This window comes from Heloderma suspectum, chromosome 2 (assembly GCF_057233095.1).
Source record: "Heloderma suspectum isolate Gila_16-S chromosome 2, 16-S_ref, whole genome shotgun sequence".
NCBI lineage: Eukaryota > Metazoa > Chordata > Lepidosauria > Squamata > Helodermatidae > Heloderma > Heloderma suspectum.
This window is the reverse complement of record NC_139459.1, coordinates 247,926,569-247,948,437: the sequence shown is the minus strand read 5'-3', so window position 1 is coordinate 247,948,437 and position 21,869 is coordinate 247,926,569. Positions and strand designations below refer to the sequence as shown.

General features: G+C 43.9%; 1 protein-coding gene across 2 annotated transcripts in view; it reads right to left on the bottom strand.

Annotated features, from left to right (window-relative positions):
- The window catches only part of ERGIC1 (endoplasmic reticulum-golgi intermediate compartment 1), a 122,604-nt gene extending 111,768 nt beyond the window's left edge, over positions 1–10,836 (bottom strand). Inside the window, exon 1 of one of the 2 annotated variants that reach the window (XR_014788370.1) lies at positions 10,624–10,836. Coding sequence is in view for 1 of the 2 variants with exons in the window: in XM_084838695.1 (XP_084694821.1) it covers positions 10,624–10,643 (20 nt within the window). In the remaining variant the exon portion in view is untranslated. The remainder of the gene's footprint in view (positions 1–10,623) is intronic. The other variant, XM_084838695.1, reaches the window with a different exon arrangement.
- Between the last annotated feature and the right edge of the window lie 11,033 nt (positions 10,837–21,869).

Sequence of the window (21,869 nt, the reverse complement as noted above, 5' to 3'; positions counted from 1 at the left end):
CTTCCAATGGCTTGATCAGAATATTTTCCAAATTCAAATTAAAATGGATTGGACAAGGGGCAAAAAGAAAAGCAAGCCCATTCCTCTAAGGCAAAGATGGGGAACCTCTGGCCTGTGAGCCTTATCAGACTCATGGGGTTCCCATCTAACCTGCCAGCTTCTTCCCCTGGCTCTACTCCCTCTGCAACAGAGGGAAAAGCTCTTATCTCCAATCAGCAGCCATTTAGCTTTCCTGGCTTAGTTCTGAAAAGACTCCCTTTCACAAGGCTTAGCAGGGAAAAGGACTTATCTCTGTTCAGCTGCTGATCCGAGATAAGAGCTATTCCCTACAAGGCAGAGGGGGTGGGGCCTGGGCCAGAGGGGAAGCTGCTGAGTGATTCAGTTCTGCTTCCTTCTGAGCCTTGTCCTGCTTGCTTCTGAGTAGAAATGCAGAGGCTTGGGATGCTACTTGAAAGTGCTGCAGCATGATTCTTTCCTGCTTCCTTCTGAGTAGACATGCAGAGGCTTATCCTGCTTATTTGTGAGTAGACATGGTGCTCACGCTTCCTTCTGAGTGGACATGCTTCCTACTATACATTGGAATGGAATTAAAGGGGGTTGGATTTTTCAGCCCCACCCACTTTTGCCTTTGGTGCCACCTACCACCCAGACACAGACCCCAAGTGCTTCTCCAAAATGGAATCTGACTCTTGGGCTGGAAAAGATTCCCCACCCCTGCCTGAGGGGAAAAACCACATTAGACAAATTTGACTTTCCAATGGAAGTTTGCAGCTTCAGTTTGTGCTTGATGCCAAACTTCTGTCCTTCCTAATAGACAGCAAGAGTGTAAGAGCAAACAAATAATATATGTATGATGTTGGATTTTTCCCCCTTTAAGGCAGCCAGCCACTTGGGTTACATCACCGCAGAGGAAAATATATATTCAAGTAACAGGAGAAGTATTCAAGGAGACCAACCCATTTTTGGACCGAAAGCTAATAACGTCATTGCAAGTGAAGCAGTGAATGAAGACAACAAACAGCAGCAGCTCCCAGTTGGCTCTAAAAAATGAAGATTATAAAGCAATAGGCACCAGTGCTCACCAGAATCCTGTGCTAACTTGACATCACCTGAATCTCACTAAACCTTTAATTCAAGGTAGCGACACAACTAAAGTTGCTGCCATAGTGAAATAGAAACCAAGTCACCTATTTTGGTCTACAGCTCATGTGTTATTGCAACAATCATGAGGGAAAGGGTAGAGGAAGCGCCCATAGAGGACATTAAGATGTGCCTCTATTATAGCTTGAGGGCAGCAAGCAACACAGGGATGGGGAAGAGGCAGTAATTCTTTCATACTGGATAAGGTCCAGAACTTTCCATAAGCAAGTGCTGGTAGCTGACTGAGCATACAAGAGCTTCTCCATGAGATTGTTAATGTTCTTGCTGTCTGGCTGGTACAGTAATAAATATGCATAATTTGACATAATTATAAATACAATGGCTTGGATCCTAAGCTCCACAAGTGAAACCCCACTCATGAGATGCTGGTAGAAGGTGTGGGGGGAGGCAACTTTCATCGAAGACTCCTTTCTACTGTAGCCCCTTGTGCTCCCTGAAAATCTGCTCTGGAGGGTCAGAGAACCCTGTGAAACTGTGTGTGTGGGGGGGGTGCTGGGGACTGTATGGGGAAGGAGCAAAAATCTCCTCCCCCCACTCACCATTGGGTTGCCCCTCCACTGGATTGAATGCAGTTAGCCTTTCTGTTCGTAAAAGGGCAACTCTAGATACAAAGTAATTACTTATCTGTTCCGTTATAATTTATGGTACTTGACCAAGTCAGATATTACCACCATGTTTTGGTTTTTTTGCATGGAAAAGTAGGATTTAACTCACTACATTTGTCAGAGAGTAATTGATTTAGTTTTAAGTGATCAGAGATTAGACTTCCACAGGTTTGTATTAAATTCAGATTTTATTTTAAGCTGGGTTGTTTTTTTTAAAAGAGGAATATAATGTAATATATTTAAATTAAAAGCCTAATTTAATTTTTTAATCATATTTAAAAACCAGGATTTTTATTCTCCTTTAAAATTCTGCATTTTTAATCCACCTTGACACTGAACTCGAGGATGAATCCAGTTTTCATCACATTAAATTTGACTTATGAGCCAATGTACTTCCACTCTGATATATACTAACAAATTCAGCTTTCATTGTGCAAGCTGCTGTTTGTAGCTACCACTGGAAATCCTTCCCAGTCATAAATCTGATGCTGATTCAAGTGGCTGAAAGGGAGACTAGGCTTTCACTGCACTACAATCTGCCCCACGTATTGTCTTACTTTGCACTGGAATGCAGGTAGGGTGGCCAGTCATGCATCACCAAAAAGGGGGACAAGAGGACACAGATTTGCATACAATTTGCATTAAAACTGCACAAATTAGTCTGCTGTTCAGACACTAACTGCTGGTGATAGGCAACTTCAAGACCATCACCACCACCGGCCCCACGCTCTCCCTTCTTAGGATTCTTTATCTTTAAACTGGCTTAGACTGCACAGCACTTCAAATAGAGGACTGCCCTCTGTAAAGTGGGACATATGGACACCCTCAATGCTGGCCTCTCTTATAAAGTAAATGTAATGTCCTGAATTTCAACTGTTAGACAGAAAATTGTTCCTATTATCAGACTTCGGTAGTAAGAAAATGTTCTTGGATTATGTGTGTGCCAAATTTCGGTTTTCTAGCTGATGGGGGAGTGCCCTAACAATTATGATACCCTCATGACTCAGTCCAACGCATCTTACATTAAGCCTCACCTGCTATCTTCTCAATCTCTTCATGGATCTGATGAAACAGACCAAAGCCTACAAAAGCCCATGTCATAATATTCCAGTTAATCTCATTTCAGGGAGTTCTTTAATAAATAGTATTGTGGTGGAACAACATTCTTGGTTCAGTGCCAAGTGATTTACAAACATACATTAGATACATTCCCTCTGACAACACAATCCCATACATGTCTACTCAGAAGTAAGTCCCACTGAGTTCAATCGAGCTTACTCCCAGGTAAGAGGGTATAAGACTGCAACCTCAAGAGTCACTCTGTAGGTGTAGATAGCTAATACTTAAAGTTACTTTTGTGTTACTTTAGGAACTTAGCACTATTTATGTCCTGGTAAAGATAGGACATTAGGAGATACTGAGCTAAACAATATCATTCTGAGAAGTATCATATCAGGAAGAACAGCTACAAAAGTATTTCTCTTTCATTATCAAGGACAGATATTTGTTACAAATCCTAGTAAACCATAATGCTGCCCCAAAATGCACACAGTGCAATCCACTTGAACACTAATATACTTCATGTGGAAGGGAACAATGGGAAACACCCTTAAATACCACTCTCTGTCTGTCTGTCTCTCTCTCCCTCTTTCGCTCACACACACACACACACACACACACAGCATTACCTCAGGTCAACCACAACGTGACTTTCAGACATGTTTACAACCCACGTTTCCAACATGATGTCATCCATATTTTGCAGAGGTAAAAAGAGGGAGGCAGCTGGCTCTTTTTCAGTTTTCACCAACCAATAATAAAAATACTACTAGAGACCCCCTAATTGAGTTCAGATTTCTATTTCACTATACAGAGGTTTCTACCAAATTAGCATCAGCCTGAAATGAGAATCAGGTCCCTATAGCGCCTAGATTCAAGGCTGAATAAGAAGCACAGTTAATATCATTGGAACAACATTGTCTAAGGGCTGCCCCATAGTAATTTCAGAGTAGCTGCCTTAGGCTCCCTGGTAAAAAGCAAGCCAAAAGCCTGATAACGCCTTAACAAAAATACAAAAGAGGCAAAATATGAGATGGTGTTATTTGTTATGAATCACAGTAACTCCGTTAGATTAATGCAAATGCATAGACATTTAGAGAACCCACTCAAGAGTCAAGTGGTTTCTCATCCACTGCACTATTTTTTGTGGCAGCCACAACAACAAAATAAAAATATACTTTGTTTAGAAAACCCATCCGTGTACACTTCAGCAACCAGATTAAGGGAGCAATCCTATAACCCCTAGATATTGTCTGAAGAGCCATAGGGTACTGGGGATTCCCCAGCTCCAACCTCAGAAGGTGGGGTCGGAGGACCAACTCCCCTTCCCTTCACAGCTGGTGTGAAAAGAACCATGTTGGCTGCCCTCCGAAGTTGGAAAAGCAACCTCAGAGAGGGGGGAAAAGGGGCATCTCGGTGGCCGGAGAGACCAGGATACGAGCTACCCTGAGGCCTCTCCAGCCAGCCTCCCTCCTTCCCGATCCGAAGTGCCCTCACTACATGGGGCAAAAAATGCAGGGCGGGACAACAGAGAGGTGAAGATCACCTCCATCACTCCTCCTACCCTGCATTGGATGATCGGAAGCCTCTAAGTTCGGGGGCTTCCGATCATTGAGGGGGCGATAGGACTGCACCCTAAAAGATTCATCACATCATCATTCAAATTGGTATCTTTGTAATGAATTTCTGTATTTTACTGACAAGCTCTCTCAGGCCACCAGCTTACTCACCAAACATACAGCACTGGTCACTAGCCAAAGTGACTGTTTTGAAAACTGTTTCAGAAGCATAGTAAATTTAGCAACATAGTCACTGAAAAAGTACTCTAACGCATGACTGTGCATTCGATTAAGATTATCATTGAGACATTTCGCTATTTTCCATGAGCAAACACACATGCCTATGTATAACACAGATAAACTCTTTAGCATTCACACTCACCTTCACCCACACCATAAGACTCCTGACTAGAGTCAGATGTTACCAAAGCACGATACCCTGGAAACAACGACATCACATCAGAAGTTGTGATGTCACAACTGAAAATTATGGCATTAGATGATTAAGATTCTCCTTCCCTATTCTTTGTTATTACTAGCAGAAAATATGGTCAGCTGGGTCCAGATAAGCTGGATTTTCCTCCCAGGATAGGGACATCAAATAAGGGAAGGGGGAGTGCAGGAGGGATAGCAAAAAGAGTGTTTGATTTAACAGGGCACTATCATTGTGTGTGTGAGAGAAAGAGAGAGATGCATACACACACACACACTTTAGATAATTGTGTTAAAAGAAAGTGCACTGGGAAGATATGCACAAGTTACAATATCTCTCCCACCACTCTTGGCTTTCTCTATTTATTAGACTGCAAAAAAACATTTTTGTGCTCCACTAAGATTCAGAAGGCAGAGAAAATATTTAAGAAATGTTTACTCTCTCTTTCTCTCTCTCTCTCCCTCTCTCTCTCGCACATACACTCACCCAGGTCCAGTTCACCAGTACATTTGTGGGGATGGGGTATACACCTAAGGGTTTTTTTTAGGTATACACTGAAAAGTGTAGTAAGTGAATGCAACAAACTCATGTATCATACAAGTGGTTGGGCATAACTCCCTGTTAAGAGTGAACTTGGTGGCAAATCTGAGTTTGTTTGTGTGTTTGTGTGAGGAAAGGAAGGAAAGTCCTAGGAGTATACATGAACTCTTTCTCTGTCCTCAGATGACAACTGGACAACTGGAATGGCCCTATGCCATTCCTGATCCGACTCTGCTAGACCCAAGAAACTATGTGTGCAATCAATAAAATCTGAACACTTTCCCACCCAAGTTGTAAAGATCTGACAATATCCAGCATTTGACAGACATTGCAAAATGGGTTTAACAGAACTGGTGAAGTGGAAGATTAGGATGGAGTTACCATTAAATATATGTTAATAACATTTGATAAAATAATAAATCTGTAACACAAAGTTAAAAAGTAGTTATAAAATTTAATTATATAACTAACCACATAAAATTGTACCAAAATGAAAAATCAACAGTCCAAAAGCATATTGACATTCCTGATTTATAATAATCATATAGTAAGTTATACTAATACACATCAACCTGTCCCAGACACGTTTCAACCCCAATGGTCTTTGTCAGTGGGATGAAAAGTGTTACCATAACTAACACCAAAACACTCAGTTTTGTTAATTATCAAAATCAGACCTGCAAGAGAAAAACAAAGACAAAGACAACAGGTTACAGTCACCCTATGCCACTTTCATTAAATTAAACACACAACTTGAACTGATAAAGATATGTTTACCAGAAAATCACTCTTGTATAGCTTGTCTGTTTTGTCTACTTCGGTCAGTTACTGGATACAACAGGTGTATAGACTTTTCAGATGCAGGATTTTATATGAAATTTGATTCATGCTTTGGGTCGGCATATGCAAGTCGTTGGTTATGGTAAAAATATTTCCATTTAGATTGCCTCTAGATTGTCTGGCCTTTGGCCAAGTTATTTATGAACAATTAATATGGCATGCCTTTGCATTCTTTATATACCTCAGAGACAGGAGCTAATGGTGTTTCTCCCTTCTCCTCCCGTTGTATCCAGTAACCGACTGAAGTAGACGAAACAGACAAGCTATACAAGAGTGGTTTTCTGGTAAACAGATGGCTCTGCTGTAGTGAAGACCCACACGCAGCAGAGCTTTTCTCCCCAGACGGAGGCTGGTGGACAGCCACTTCCATTACATCCTTACCTCCTCCATCCATCAACAAGGGGTTTAAGACAGCTCTCTAAGACTGAAATTCTGTACACACTTTCATAAGAGTAAGCAAACTGCATGCAGTGGGGCTTTCTTCAAAGTAAACATGCACAGGATTGTGCAATTAAGTAAGAAACAGCAAACCCTTTCCAAATATAAAAAGATTAAGGGAGCAATCCTATGGCCGCTAGACAGCAGCTAGACGGCCATAGCATATGCTGTTTTCCAGGAACCAACCTCGGAGCCCACACTCCGAGGTTGGTTCCCAAAGAACCGACCTCCCCTCACTTCTGTGCTGCAAGAGGAGTGTGGAGCGGCCGGAAAAGGGCATGGCTGGGGGCGTTCCGGGGCAGGGAGAGTGTAACTGCCTGTACAACACATTCTATGTGACATACAGCAGCCTCCTTCCCCGCTCCATCCTCCCGCGGCTAGACAGCACCGCAATCGGCTGTCTAGCTGAAAAAGCAGGGCAGGAAAAGCATGGAGGGAACGATCCCCTCTGTGCTTCTCCTGTCCTACTTCGGATATGAGTTCAGAGTTCAGAGGCAGACGCCTATCTAGATAGGATTGCTCCCTAAAGGAATATTGGTGGCAGAGGGGAGAAACCTCCAATAATTATCCTTTTTTGGCTTAGCACCAGAAATGGGTTAAGATTAAGAGGCAAGTTACCTCTGTCACCAACCAGATATGCTGGACTACTATAATTTACTCCACATAGGACAGCCCTTGAAGAATATTCCGAAGTTTCATTCAGTATAGAGTGCAGTTGGATGACACGAAATATAGAAGGGCCATAGGTCAGTGGTAGAACTTTACAAGCAGACTGCCTCAGGTTCAATCTCTGGCATCTCCAGTTAGGGCTGGTTAAGACCGCTCTCTGAAATCCGTGATGGTCAATCAGTGTAGACAATACTGAATGCATTGGACCAGTTGTCTGACTTGGCATAATACTGTTTCCTTTGTTATTAGAGCTTGTATTGTAACTCCATGGATTACCTGTTCACTTCTGGTTTCAATTCAGAAGAGTTCTTGTGTAAGAGTTATACTGCTGATTTGGGATATAATTGGATATTCCCATGTTTGCTATTCTGAGCTCCTTAAGGAAAGATATAAATGCATTTATATCTATAGACAAAATAGAATTTGAGATAGGGGGATAAAGTCTCATGTTCAGGAAAGGAAACAAGAATGAATCTGCAACCTCAGCCACACATCAGTTTCAAACTACTCAAAAGGCACACAGAGTGATGCCCCCCTAAGCATACATGCTTTTTCAAGAGGAGCAAAACCATTCTGGATCACTCAAAGGCTGATACTTTGATATGCCACTTCCTGCTCAAAAGAAACTACATCATAATTTGTACTGAGCACCACAAGCAGCATCAGTTGCACACAGGAATACTATACCTGGACAGCTTCCCAAATAAGTTTGTAATATTTGGTAATCAAATGTTGCGGAGATTAGATGTTATGCACCTCTGCCAACCGAGAAGAAAAGCACATCATCCGCCATTGTCCAGTGTTCCCTTGTAATTGTTTGTCTTCTGGAAAATAATAGTGTTTTGCCACCCCCAATGTATTTAAGGCAGCATGAAATAGAACCCTCTGATTCCCATCTCTAACACACCCAGATGCCCTGAAGTATCTGACAGGGAAGAGGAATATAACAACATTATATAATAATAATAACAGGTTTGGAACAGCCTCCCAAGTTCTATACACCTTCTATGCCACCACTCTACATCCACCTATCAGGCCACAACACCCTCCCTCTAAGCCTGTTGCTTGTGTGTTAACTTATGTCATAAGGACTCGGGGCAGGGACCTCACAAAGGATCAGGTGCACCTGAGGTGTAATATAATAGCAGGCATGTTTTCTTTCATAAGGACATCCCAACCTGTGCTTTCCCTGCTCAGAGAAGGAAGTAAACACCCTAAGTAAATGCATGCAGAGGTGGTGCCTTCAGCCCTCTCAAGGGGCAAGTGGGAGGAAAAACTCAGCAAACTGCATTGTCTCATAGCATGAGAGCAACTGATGTTTCAAAGCTTGGTTGTGGAACCCTTTAAAGCAAACAGCCTGAGACAAGCAACCAGAAACTGCTCTCTCAAGAGTGACTACCAGCGGAACAGCTAGGGAACCTGAATCACTCCTCTCACCCTGTTATAGAAGTGGAACTGTTTCGGGGCATCTACCATTTACCAGAAAATGGAACTGTTTTGGCGAAGAAGGAGGAGGAGGAAAAGAAGAAAAGCTTGCAATGTATATACCAGAGGTGGGCAACTTGTAGGCAAAAACATCTGGAGGGCCACAAGTTGCCCACTCCTGCTGTATACCAACACAATTTGCAATAACAAGTTTCAACTAATCCATTTGGGGATCTAATAAGATAATGGATCAATGACAGAAGGATAGCTAGGTTGAAAGGAAATGCCACTTTGCCATGATAGGTGTTTTTTTTTAAAGAAAGCACAAGGATTGCACTGCATAATAGAAATGATACATCAGGTAGAATGAGAAGAGGGAGGAATGGGGGAGGCGGAGATAGAAGGGACATAAGATATGGCAGCAAGTGCTTAAAAAAAATAATGAAGAAGGCTGGCAAGGCTCAAACAGCATGGAAGAAGGGTATCAGGACAAGTATTGAAGGAGCATAAAATGACAGCATATAATTTCTTGGCGATGAGAATGACAGAATTATGCCTATGCACACATGGCACCATTTTGGTATTATAGGCACAGTGAGAGTGCAACCAGTGCAGCTGATGTAACAGCAAGGCCCGCTTTGGCAGACTGTCAATAGGGATATTAGCATGCCATCTAAGAAGAGTTTGTAGCTGTGATGAATCTCAGCCCCTTTCTCATACATGCGTGCACGCACACACACGTGCACAGCAGGTATTGGACTTTCTTTGTACCTGCTCTCCCCTGCACTCCTTTATTTCCCTCTCCAACCTTGACAGGAGATACTTCCTATGAGGATGATGAGCCTGTTGGTACCCCAGTGTCCTCCTCCGAGTCCCTATAAATTTAGCTTGAGGCCCAAAGACTCTCAAGCCACAAAACAGCTAGTGGGCATTCCCTCTCACTTCCATTCCTTCCAGCTGCAATCTCAGGAGCAAGTTCCATGGAACTCAGTTAAGAGTTCTATTTCTAAGAAGAGGTGCTTAGGACTGCACTGCCTGACATTCGTCTCTGCGCATCTTTTACAGCCCTTAATCATCAAGGAGTTTTGCCAGAGAGCCACTTTTGAAAAGAGGATGGGGAAGAAAGGGACCAACTCTTAACACCCCAACATAAACAGCTAGTCAAGCCCATTTTTTCCCCATAGGCACTGCCTCCCACCATCACCCTCTTTTATCGGTGAGCATCGGGGGGGATCCAGGTGGCACCCTTCTTCAAGCCAGATCTGGCCCAGGGCCTGCAAAAGCGGCTTACTCCTCCTAGCATAGGAAGCTGCCTTAGGATGAGTCAGACGATTGATTCATCTAGTCCAGTGTTGTTAACACTGACTGACAGAAGCTCTCCAGGGTTGGGGCGGGATTCTTTCCAAGCTCTACCTGGAGATGTTGGGGATTGAACCTGGGGCCTTCTGCATGCAAAACGGGGGCTCTGTCACACTGAGCTATGTACCTCAGAACCATGCTTCAAGACGGGAAGCCACTCATAGTTACAAGGGCTGCCTCGTACAACCTGAGCAGCCCCATGCATTACGATGCCAACTGCCCAGCCTGGTCACAAATGGCTGTGCTCGCCCACACCAGCTCCTCTCCCACCCCCACTCCGGCCCCATCCCACCGTGCACCGCAGAGGGGCGCTCTGCACTCCGGGGAACGTTGCTTGTGCCCACACATGGAGGAGAAAAGTGACAGTTTCACGAGCTGGAGGGGGCAGGAGCGGGGGAGGGGGCGTCTGTGCTTCCCCCCTCCCCGTGAGGATCTCCGCTCTTCTGCCCATGCGCCAGGATGCCCTTCATTCATTCTCACCCGGGCGCGCGCGCGCGCGCACCCCCTTTCCCCCCCTGGGGGTCGCAGCACTCACCTCCTGAAATCAAAGGGCATGTTGGTGGCGAGCGCAGCGCAACCTCCCGCCCCCCTCCTCCTCCTCCTCCTCCTCCTCCTCCTCCTCCCAGGATTTCAGCCTCAGTCGTGCCGGCTACAGGGGCAGGAAGTGACGGGCCCACCCGGCCAGGCCGCAAGACGCGCTGCACAAACTCATTGGGCGCCCGAGACCGGCCGCCGCGCCGCTTCCGCCGCCGAGCTAAAGGGGGCGGGCAGGTGGGCGCAAGGACGGAGCAAGAGATGGGAGCGACGCGGGGAGGGGGCGGCGATCCCCCGTGGAATCTGGGAAGAGGCGGCCGGCCGCTTGTGCTTGAGATGAGACATTCGAGCATGGAACTGTAACGATGGAGAAAGCCTCTAGCTGCTTGAACCGGTTAAACTTCCAGAGCCGGAGAGTTATGCCTTGAAGTACGCAGAGATGGATGCTTCTATAGAGGGTAATTTGTATGGGTTTAAGGCTGCTTACCTGAGAGTAAGTCCCACTAAACCCAGTGGGGCTTACTTCTGAGTAGACTTGTATAGGCTTGCACGGTAAGGGTGCAATCTGGTGCACGTTTCTTGGGAGTAAGGCCGCAATCTTATGCACGCTTACCTAGGAGTAAGTCTCATTGAATTCAGTGGGGCTTACTTCTGAGTAGACATGTATAAGACTGCACTGTAAGTCCCATAGAACTCAATTAAGCTTTCTTCTGAGTAGATATGCATCGGTTAGGGATGCATGTATTAAATGACACCGGTATATATATGATCTGATCACATTCAGGATCGGTTATTCCAGAATTATTGCCACGGCTTTTACACACACACACACGTATGGAAATACATGCAGTGGAAGATTGGGAAACAGTGCCCCTCTTATCGCTCCTAGAATGCAATCCAGTTTGTTGTTGTTCAGTCGTGTCCGACTCTTCGTGACCCCGTGGACCATAGCACGCCAGGCCTTCCTGTCCTGCGCTCTCTCCCGGAGCGTGCTCAAGTTCATATTCATTGCATCGGTGATGCTATCTAGCCATCTCATCCTCTGCCGTCCCCTTCTCCTTTTGCCTTCAATCTTTCCCAGCATCAGGGTCTTTTCCAGGGAGTTTTCTCTTCACATTAGGTGGCCAAAATATTTGAGCTTCAGTATCTGTCCTTCCAATGAGCAGTCAGGGTTGATTTCCTTTAGGATGGATTGATTTGACCTCCTTGCAGTCCAGGGGACTCGTGAGAGTCTTCTCCAGCACCCCAGTTCGAAAGCATCAATTCTTCCGCGCTCAGCCTTCCTTATAGTCCAGCTCTCACAGCCATACCTTGCTACTGGGAAAGCCATAGCTTTGATTATAGTCGGCAAGGTGATGTCTCTGCTTCTTACTATGCTGTCTAGGTTTGCCATAGCTTTCCTCCCAAGGAGCAAGCGTCTTTTAATTTCATGGCTACAGTCACCGTCTGCAGTGATCTTGGAGCCCAAGACAATAAAATCTGTCACTGCTTCCATTTCTTCCCCTTCCATATGCCAGGAAGTGATGGGGCCAGATGCCATGATCTTCGTTTTTTTAATGTTGAGTTTCAAACCAGCTTTTGCATGCTCCAGTTTCACCCTCAACAAGAGGTGCTTAGATCCTCTTCGCTTTCTGCCATTAGGGTGGTATCGTCTGCATATCGGAGGTTGTTGATAATTCTCCTGGCAATCTTAATTCCAACCTGTGATTCATCCAACCTGGCGTTTCTCATGATGTACTCTGCATATAAGTTAAATAAGCAGGGCGACAATATACAGCCATGTTGTACTCCTTTCCCAATTTTGAACCAATCGGTTGTTCCATGTCCGGTTCTTACTGTTGCTTCGACCCTCGTACAGGTTTCTCAGGAGACAGGTAAGGTGGTCTGGTACTCCCATCTCTTTCAGAATTTGCCACAGTTTGTTGTGATCCACACAATCAAAGGCTTTAGCATAGTCAATGAAGCAGAACTAGACGCTTTTCTGGAATTCTCTTGCTTTCTCCATGATCCAGCGAAAGTTGGCGATTTGATCTCTAGTTCCTCTGCCTCTTCGAAACTCAGCTTGTACTTCCGGTAGTTCTCGCTTCGCATACTGCTGAAACCTAGCTTGTAGGATTTTGAGCATAACCTTGCTAGCATGTGAAATGAGCTCAATTGTACGGTAGTTCGAATACTCTTTGGCATTGCCCTTCTTTGGAACTGGAATGTAAACTGACCTTTTCCAGCCTTTTGGCCACTGTTGAGTGTTCCAAATTTGTTGGCATATTGAGTGCAGCACTTTAACAGCATCATCTTAAATACCTCAGCTGGAATACTGTCATCTCCGCTAGCTTTGTTGTTAGTAATGCTTCCTAAGGCCCACTTGACTTCACTCTCTAGGTTGTCCAGCTCAAGTTCAGTGACCACACTATCATGGCTATCAGGCACATTCAGATCTTTCCTGTATAATTCTTCTGTGAATTCTTGCCACCTCTTCTTAATCTCATCTGCTTCTGTTAGGTCCCTGCCTTCTTTGTCCTTTATCATGCCCGTCTTTGCACAAAACGTTCCCTTGATATCTCCAATTTTCTTGAAGAGATCTCTAGTCTTCCCCATTCCATTGTCTTCCTTGATTTCTTTGCATTGTTCATTTAAGAAGGCCTTCTTGTCTCTCCTTGCTATTCTCTGGAAATCTGCATTCAGTTGGGTATATCTTCCCCTTTCTCCCTTGCTTTTCGCTTCCCTTCTTTCCTCAGCTACTTGTAAAGCCTCATCAGACAGCCACTTGGCCTTGTTGCATTTCTTTTTCTTGGGGATGGATTGAGTTGCTGCCTCCTGAACAATGTTACGGACCTCCGTCCATAGTTCCTCAGGCACTCTGTCTATCAGGTCTAATCCCTGAAATCTATTCCTCACCTCCATGTATATTCGTAAGGGATATGATTTAGGTCATACCTGAATGGTTTAGTGGTTTTCCCTACGTTCTTCAATTTAAGCCGAAATTTTGCAATAAGAAGCTCATGATCTGAGCCACAGTCAGCTCCAGGTCTTGTTTCTACTAACTGTATGGAGCTTCTCCATCTTTGGCTGCAAAGGACATAATCAATCTGATTTCGATATTGACCATCTGGTGATGTCCATGTGTAGAGTCGCCTCTTGTGCTGTTGGAAAAGAGTGTTTGCTATGATCATCGTGTTCTCTTGGTAAAACTTTATTAGCCTTTGTCCTGCTTCATTTTGTACACCAAGGCCATGCTTGCCTGTTATCCTGGTGATTTCTTGACTTCCTACTTTAGCATTCCAATCCCCTATGATGAAGAGGACATCTTTGTTTGGTGTTAGTTCTAGAAGGTGTTGTAGGTCTTCATTGAACCGAAGAACCTCAGCTTCTTCGGCATCAGTGGTTGGGGCATAGACTTGACTTACTGTGATGTTGAATGGTTTGCCTTGGATTCGTACTGAGATCGTTTTTGAGATTGTACCCCAGTACTGCTTTTCCCACCCTTTTGCTGACTATGAGTGTTACTCCATTTCTTCTAAGGGATTCTTGCCCACAGTAGTAGATAGAATGGTCACCTGAATTAAATTCGCCCATGCTTGTCCATTTTAGTTCGCTGATTCCCAAGATGTCGATGTTCAATCTTTCCATCTCATGTTTGACCACCTCCAGCTTGCTTATTTATTTATTTATTTATTTCATTTCTATACCGCCCAATAGCCGAAGCTCTCTGGGCGGTTCACAAAAATTAAAACCAAGCAACACACAATAAAACAATTTAAAATAATTTAAATCAAGCTTACCTTGATTCGTTGATCTTACATTCCAGGTTCCTAAACAATATTGTTCTTTACAGCATCGGACTTTCTTTTCACCACCAGACACATCCACAGCTGAGTGTCCTTTCGGCTTTGGCCCAGCCACTTCACTCTTTCTGGCGCTACTTGGAAATTCCCTCTGCTCTTCCCCAGTAGCATATTGGACCCCTTCCGACCTGAGGGGCTCATCTTCCGGCGTCATCTCTTTTAGCCTTGTGATACGTTCCATGGGGTTTTCTTGGCAAGAATACTGGAGTGGGTTGCCAATTCCTTCTCCAGTGGACCACATTTTGTCAGAACTCTCCGCCATGACCTGTCCGTCTTGGGTGACCCTGCACGGCATAGCTTATGGCTTCACTGAGTTACGCAAGCCCCTTCGCCACAACAAGGCAGTGATCCATGAATGGGTAGGTCCAGTTACATGGGAGTAAATTCAATTGAACTCAATACAGCTTAATTCTGAGGAGATATGCAAAGGAATTTGGTGAATAGATGCAATCGAAAAGCCACCTACTGCTAAGGAATAAACCCTAGGGAACACTGGGATGCATTTCAGAGTAAGCATGCACAGAATTGCATCTTATTCAACCTGTTCTGGAGGGGGTGCACTCCCCCTAAAGGATCAGGTTCGTAGTTTGGGGGTGCTCTTGGATCCAGAACTGTCACTTGAAGCACAGGTGAACTCAGTGGCACAGAGCACTTTTTATCAGCTTAGGCTGGTATACCAACTACGCCCTTATCTGGACAGAGATAGCCTTGCTACAGTTATCCATGCTCTGATAACTTCTCGTCTGGATTACTGCAATGCGTTATATGTGGGGCTGCCTTTGAAAACGGTCCGGAAACTTCAGCTGGTCCAAAATAGGGCAGCAAGATTGTTAACAGGGACTGGCCTGCGAGCTCATATTATGCCAGTACTTTTCCAGCTGCACTGGCTGCCAGTCCATTTCTGGGCCCAAATCAAAGTGGTGGTGTTAACATTCAAAGCCCTTAACGGCTTGGGGCCAGGTTACCTGAAGGATCGCCTCCTCCCATATGTGCCTGCCCGGACCTTAAGATCATCGTCAGCAGCCCTTCTCCATGAGCCCCTGCCAAAGGAAGTGAGGCGGGTGGCTACTAGGAGGAGGGCTTTTTCTGCTGTGGCACCCCGGCTCTGGAATGAGCTCCCTAGTGAGGTTCGCCTGGCGCCTACATTGTACTCCTTTCGGCGCCTGGTGAAGACCTTTTTATTTTCCCAGGCATTTTAGCATTTTAGCTTTCTAAATTTTTATCTTTGCTGTTTGAAATCTGTATTTTAAACTCCTGCACTGCTGCTAGGTTTTATTGTGGTTGTATTGTTATATTGTGGTTTTAATGTTCTGTATATTTTAAATTGTTTTATTGTGTGTTGCTTGGATTTAATTTTTGTGAACTGCCCAGAGAGCTTCGGCTATTGGGCGGTATAGAAATGAAATAAATAAATAAATAAATCTCCCCTGAAAGTTTATGTTCAAAATTGTCTAGTGCTAAGTTGTTGTTGTTGTTCAGTCGTTCAGTCGTGTCCGACTCTTCGTGACCCCATGGACCATAGCACGCCAGGCCTTCCTGTCCTGCGCTCTCTCCTGGAGCATGCTAAGTAATCAGTGTTAAGTGCTTGTGAGATAAACGTGCCAGAAAATAATTCATTATCATATTTAGCATGTATATTACACTTCAGAGAGCTCAAAATGTTTCACATCTGTTACCTCAGTAATCTTTACAAGAATCCTATAAGGCAAATCAGTTTTATTATCCCCACATTGCAGATGGGGAGCTGAGAGACAATCTAAACTTGACATTAAAGTTGTCCTTGCTTTTAATGTGCACATTAAAAAAAGCACTTCCTGGGGATGCCAGAGACTTTCCTCCCAACGCAAATAGCAGTTTCAAAGTAGGGATTTTCGTCAAGACAAGACCGCAGCAGGGGAGATGAAGTGTGTCGTGAATAGAAGGCTACACAGATGATATAAAACCAACACAACTATAATAAGCTCATTTGAGAACAGGCCATGCAGCATGTTGCTGCGGTCAAGACTGAACAAAAACGGAAAGTGCAGTGCCTGAGAGTTGTCTCAGGCACTGCCTGGTATGGCAAACCAGGAGGGCCAGTACATTACAGGAGAAAGCGGTTAAACTCCTCCCTGCCTGCTATGATGCCAATAATCAGCCTCCCCCACACACACACTCACAGCTGCTATATGTTTCTTTTTTTTTAACATGTATGTTAAATAAATGCAAAGACGTTCAAAACTTCTCATCTGAGTTTGGAATTGAAAGATAGTACCTTGTCTGAGGTCAGTCAGCCTGATCCTAAGCAGAGTTAGGCATACCTAAGCCCACTGAAATCACTGCCCAATTCTGCATAGGTTTGGGCTGACCTTGACTTCCTGGCTCACATACAGAGGAACCCTTTGCCATAACAGTCTGATTTAAAACAGGTACAAGATCAAAAAAGTTTTCAACTGTTAAAGGCTAGACCTTTTGAAAAAGGGCTGTTTGACCTAAACCATATAGGGAATATTTCAAAGTGCATATAGAATTAAAGGCTTGGAAATAGAAATAGATACACTACTTACTGTAGAAGATGCTTCAAGACAAGGCTTTTATTGTGCCATTGCCTTGCCACCTTCACAGAATTTTACAAGGGGTCCAGACATCGTCTTCCACTCATAGCCCTCCTGTGTTTTCCCACTACTCCTATCTTATTTCTTACCATGGAAAAATCTGTTAAGGAAGAAATGACAGAATAGCTGCACAATGCCTTCTGATTGTTAGTGCTCTGATCCCTCCATCTGGAAACACCCAAATAATGTCCTGGCTCATACCTTACACTTACGGTCCTTATGGCAGAGAAAGCGATCCGTCGCTCCTAGTCATGATGGCTATAAATTACCACCAGTATCAAAGGCAGCAAGCCTCAGTATACTTGTTGCTGGGGAACAGGAGTGGGGATGGTATATTCATGTGCTGCTTGTGGGCTTCCCCAGAGCCATCTGATCAGCCACTGTGGGAACAGAATGCTAGTCTAGATAGGCTTTTGGTCTGATCCAGCACGGCTGAGTCCTATGCATGTTTACTTGGAAGTAAGTCCTGCTGTGTTCATTGGGTCTTAGTCTCAAGTAACCATGCATAAATTGTGGCCTTAGGCATGATGCTATATTTACACCCCTTTTTAACAGAACTGATTATGTGACCTTAGTTATTTGGTCAAGAGATAATTCATCCCTTACCATCCATGTTTGCTGCATGCCACAGGCATTTTTATAGTCTTCAACCTTTAGTATAGTGTGGACGTCAAAGTTTAAAACATTCTCCACAGAGAGGAAATTATAGCAATCTTCCTCTATCACAAGCCCTGGCACTGGCAAGAGATTACACAATTAATCAGTGCAAAGGAGATGCTACAACTTATCATTTCAAAGCATTTGTCTACGTCAGTTATTTGAGCTTAGAACAGGGGTGGGCAACTTGTGGCACTCCAGATGTTTTGGCCTACAATCCCCATTATCCCTCAACAATGGCTATGCTGGCTAGGGCTGATGGGAGTTGTAGGGCAAAACATCTGGAGGGCCACAAGTTGCTCACCCCTGGCTTAGAACTTGTGTTTCCCACATCGAAATCCAACACATTAGCCATTACATCACGCTGGATCGAAATTGAATGTCTCACACCAAGGAAATGAACTTCAGTGTGACAGGCAGAAATATTCACCAGTACACTAAAAAGGAACACATTGTCCACCTTTCACCAGTAGTAGTGGCAAATTCAGAAGTGCAGGGTCCCTTCGTGACAGCCACAGCCACGTCCCCTCACAGCCACGCCCCCTCCTAAGAGTATAGCACCTTTTAAGAAATACAGCCTTCAACTGGGACCCAAAAACAGTGCAGCTGAGAGTAAGGCAGTGGCATTTCAATTGGACGTCTGAGAAAAAATGTAGGAGTGTTAAAATCTTTTTCATCAACTCACTCACACACAAACATTTTAGGTTTTCAAAATATGATACTCTATGGAAGCTTCACCCTCTCTGCTCAGCCCTCATGGACAGATCCCTTCTCATTTAAACAGCCCCTTTGCACACTCCATTAGCTCCCCAACATTACCCATTAGCCTTCCCTAAGCTCCTTCATTGTATCTTCCCCCTCCCTCTCCAACAGAAACATCCACACACCCAGCTGGATTGAACTACATACACACACACATGCACACACAGTGGTGTAGTGATAAATTTGGAAATGCAGGAGCTCATTGTGACAGTCTCCAAGGACAGTCCAAAAATGTCAGGCAGCTGTGTCGATCCATATCAACAAACCAGTTCTAGGAGTTTACATTTGCACCAGGAGTACATCTTTGGTAAAGCAAATAGGTCTTAATTCCCCATTCCAGACCAAGTCATCCCGAATACTTTGCATTCCAACATGGAACAATATATTGTTGTTTGGAAAATTCATTCCCCCCATAGCTACAGTGAGGATCGCAGCTATGCTTAGAGGGAAGAGGGAATTCTGAGAGGGGTGGCAGATGACAGCAGAGTCCCTGCTAATGGAAAAGTGCTGGGGCTGCATCTCTGCAAGTCCTGCCTCCACTACACCACTGTCTTTCACCCTTTAATAAGGTTATTTAGGTAATTATGTATTTGTTCCAACCATAGCTCATCACAAAATAAATTTGCAGAAGCAGAACAAGAACAGGTGAGTAGAAAAAGGAATCATTTATCATAGAGTTGACCCACATGAACAGTTACATTTTTTTAAAGGCAAAAGAAGCCACATTTTTAACTCTTTCTGTTTCTGAATAAGGGCCAACTGAAAAGGGCTGATTCATACTTTAGAAAGCTACCACTCTTCTGTAATTTTCTCCCATATAATTTTGTTCCAGCAATGTAGGAATGTTTACTAGCCATGCTAGTAAACTTCAAATGAGAGAGAGCACTGGAGACATACAGCATCTTTATAACATCTGCTTTATTTACAAATAAAGAAGCAGAGCACAGGTGGAGGCAAATGGCAGGTGCTCTGAAAAGACAGCAGATCAAGTCCCACTATAGCAGATACCCAAAGAAGGAACTTTCACCCTCTCAAGATGCCTACAGTGAACTCTCAGCTAGGGTAGCCACTTATGCATCACCAAAAAGGAGGAAATGCATTAGCACAAAAGAGAACACCAATAAGAGAACACATTTGAATAAGCTGATGGACAAAGAGATGGAGAGATTTAGAAATCATTACTGGCATTACAATAAAAATATAATACATCTCACCTTAGTGGGGAAGGCTTTGATCTCTGTGCCTGCTCAGTCTGCTGTCTGAGTGCTGACAAATAATGGGCACCTTCAAGGCCCCTGCTCTCCATTCTTATGGGGGTTTATTTATTTAAATATGTTTTTATCCCTCTCCTTAGCCAAAAACACTCCCAGAGCAGCTTACAGTAAAAACAAGACAGTCCCTGCCTGCAGGCTTACAATCTAAAATCTTTATCTTGAAACTGGACTTGGACTGGACAACTCTTCAAATAGAGGATGCCTTCAAATAGAGGACAGTCCTCAGTAAAGCAGAACCCATGGCTACTCTACTCAGCATGCTCTCTCTGTCTTTCTACCCCAAACTGCAAACTACTCTTTTTACACACATGTACACACTACAGCTGCCCCCTCCCTTTAGCTGAAGGTAAGGTGTTACCTTCTCCAACTTCTCTCATGGGTCATACCATTGAACCCCACACATTCCTCCCACCCCTGCTATCAGGAAACTATCTTCTGACCCACTGATGGACCATCAACAGACCATCTTATCTACAGAGATTTACTTTTTTAAAAAGTGAGAATACAAACCTGAGAATTTGACACTAGTTTTTTAAAAGTTGAAGTACAGTTTTGAATGTTTTGGGTTTTGCATTTTATTTAACCATTGGTTAAATATGTACACCTACATTTAAATTTTTAAAAATTGTAAACAAAAAACTTAAGGGCCATTTGAAAATATATGCACTTCCAAGGATGTTTGAGGCTGTTTCTATTCATAAAGTCTGTTCACAGTTTCCTCTGTGCTGTTATGTTCTATTTCAGTTGCATCAAGGCAACAGTGATACTGTTAGAACATAACATAGCTACAATATCAGAGTCTCAGATCAAACTGTCAACCATCATATTCATCAACTGCCACACAGCTCACCAAGATTCTGTTTCCTTTCAAGCTACAGAAATTACTGTTGAATCTTCTGACATGAATTGAGTTTTTTAGTCGATGCATAAAACATACCCACATACCTCCAAGTTTTGTCAGTGGTTGGTAACTACTTCATTCCAAAAATTTGAGGATACAGGTAGTTTCATTGCGTAACAAGTAATTTCAAAAATTAAATATCTTTATTATTCAAGTGTAGTTCATAAAATGATTAGATGGATATAAGGATTAAATATTTCTATAATGGCATAGTCAGCAATCAGCATTATTCTTCTAAATTAAAACCGCTAAAAATAAATGGAGCAATCATTCATTCTTAATTTTTAACTTTGTATGCAACCATGGATGTTGGATGAAAGAAAGAAACAAACAAACAAAGAGGTTTTAATACCATTGATTTCAGTGGGAAAGTTAAACACCTGCTTAACAGAGCAATCCTATACTCAAGTTATTCCAGCTAGGGACAATAGGATTTGGCAGATGCCCTGCCACAGCAGGAATGCAGGATATGCCATTGCTGTGACAAATAGGCTGGTGGAACACCTCAGATACATCAGCAGAACACTCTGCTGCTGTAACTGTTCTCCAGGTAAAGATATGCTGGTGGGACAGCTCAAATGGAGTTGTCGGTGGGATGGGAGCAACACAAAGGAGGAGCACACTTATGCCATATGCATATACTTCTGAAGACCATGGCCATGCCCCCATTGACAGTGCAACCTTACACCAGCCCCAGACCCAATGGGATGAGGGGAAATAGCTGCATCAGTGGCCACCTGCCCCCCACCCACCCCCACATCACCATTACAGAGGACAGGATGTGGTGTAACTCAATACCCAATCGCAGCACACCACCATTTAGCGTGTGTGTGTGTGTGTGTGTATATATCTCCCCCACACAGGGAGACCACAAATCAAGGGAGAGTGTGCAGCATCAGTCTATATGTCTCTGGCCCCATGTCATGCACACTTAGTGTTCACAAGGGGGAACCCTAGTAATGGGAAACAGGAAGGAAGGCCAATTTGCACAAAAAGGGAATGCGATGCACAAATAGGCTGTCTCCGGAACACTTGTAGGAACTTGACCACTTTGTTAACACCTCTTTTCCCAGAACCCTAACAGGTCTCCTGCCTCAGGACTCCAGACACAAACAGTAACACCCAGCAACAAACCCTACTCCACTCATACAACTGGGGGTGCTAGGAGAGAGCACCACACATAGGTAAACAAGAGAACTGGGGGCAACCATACTATA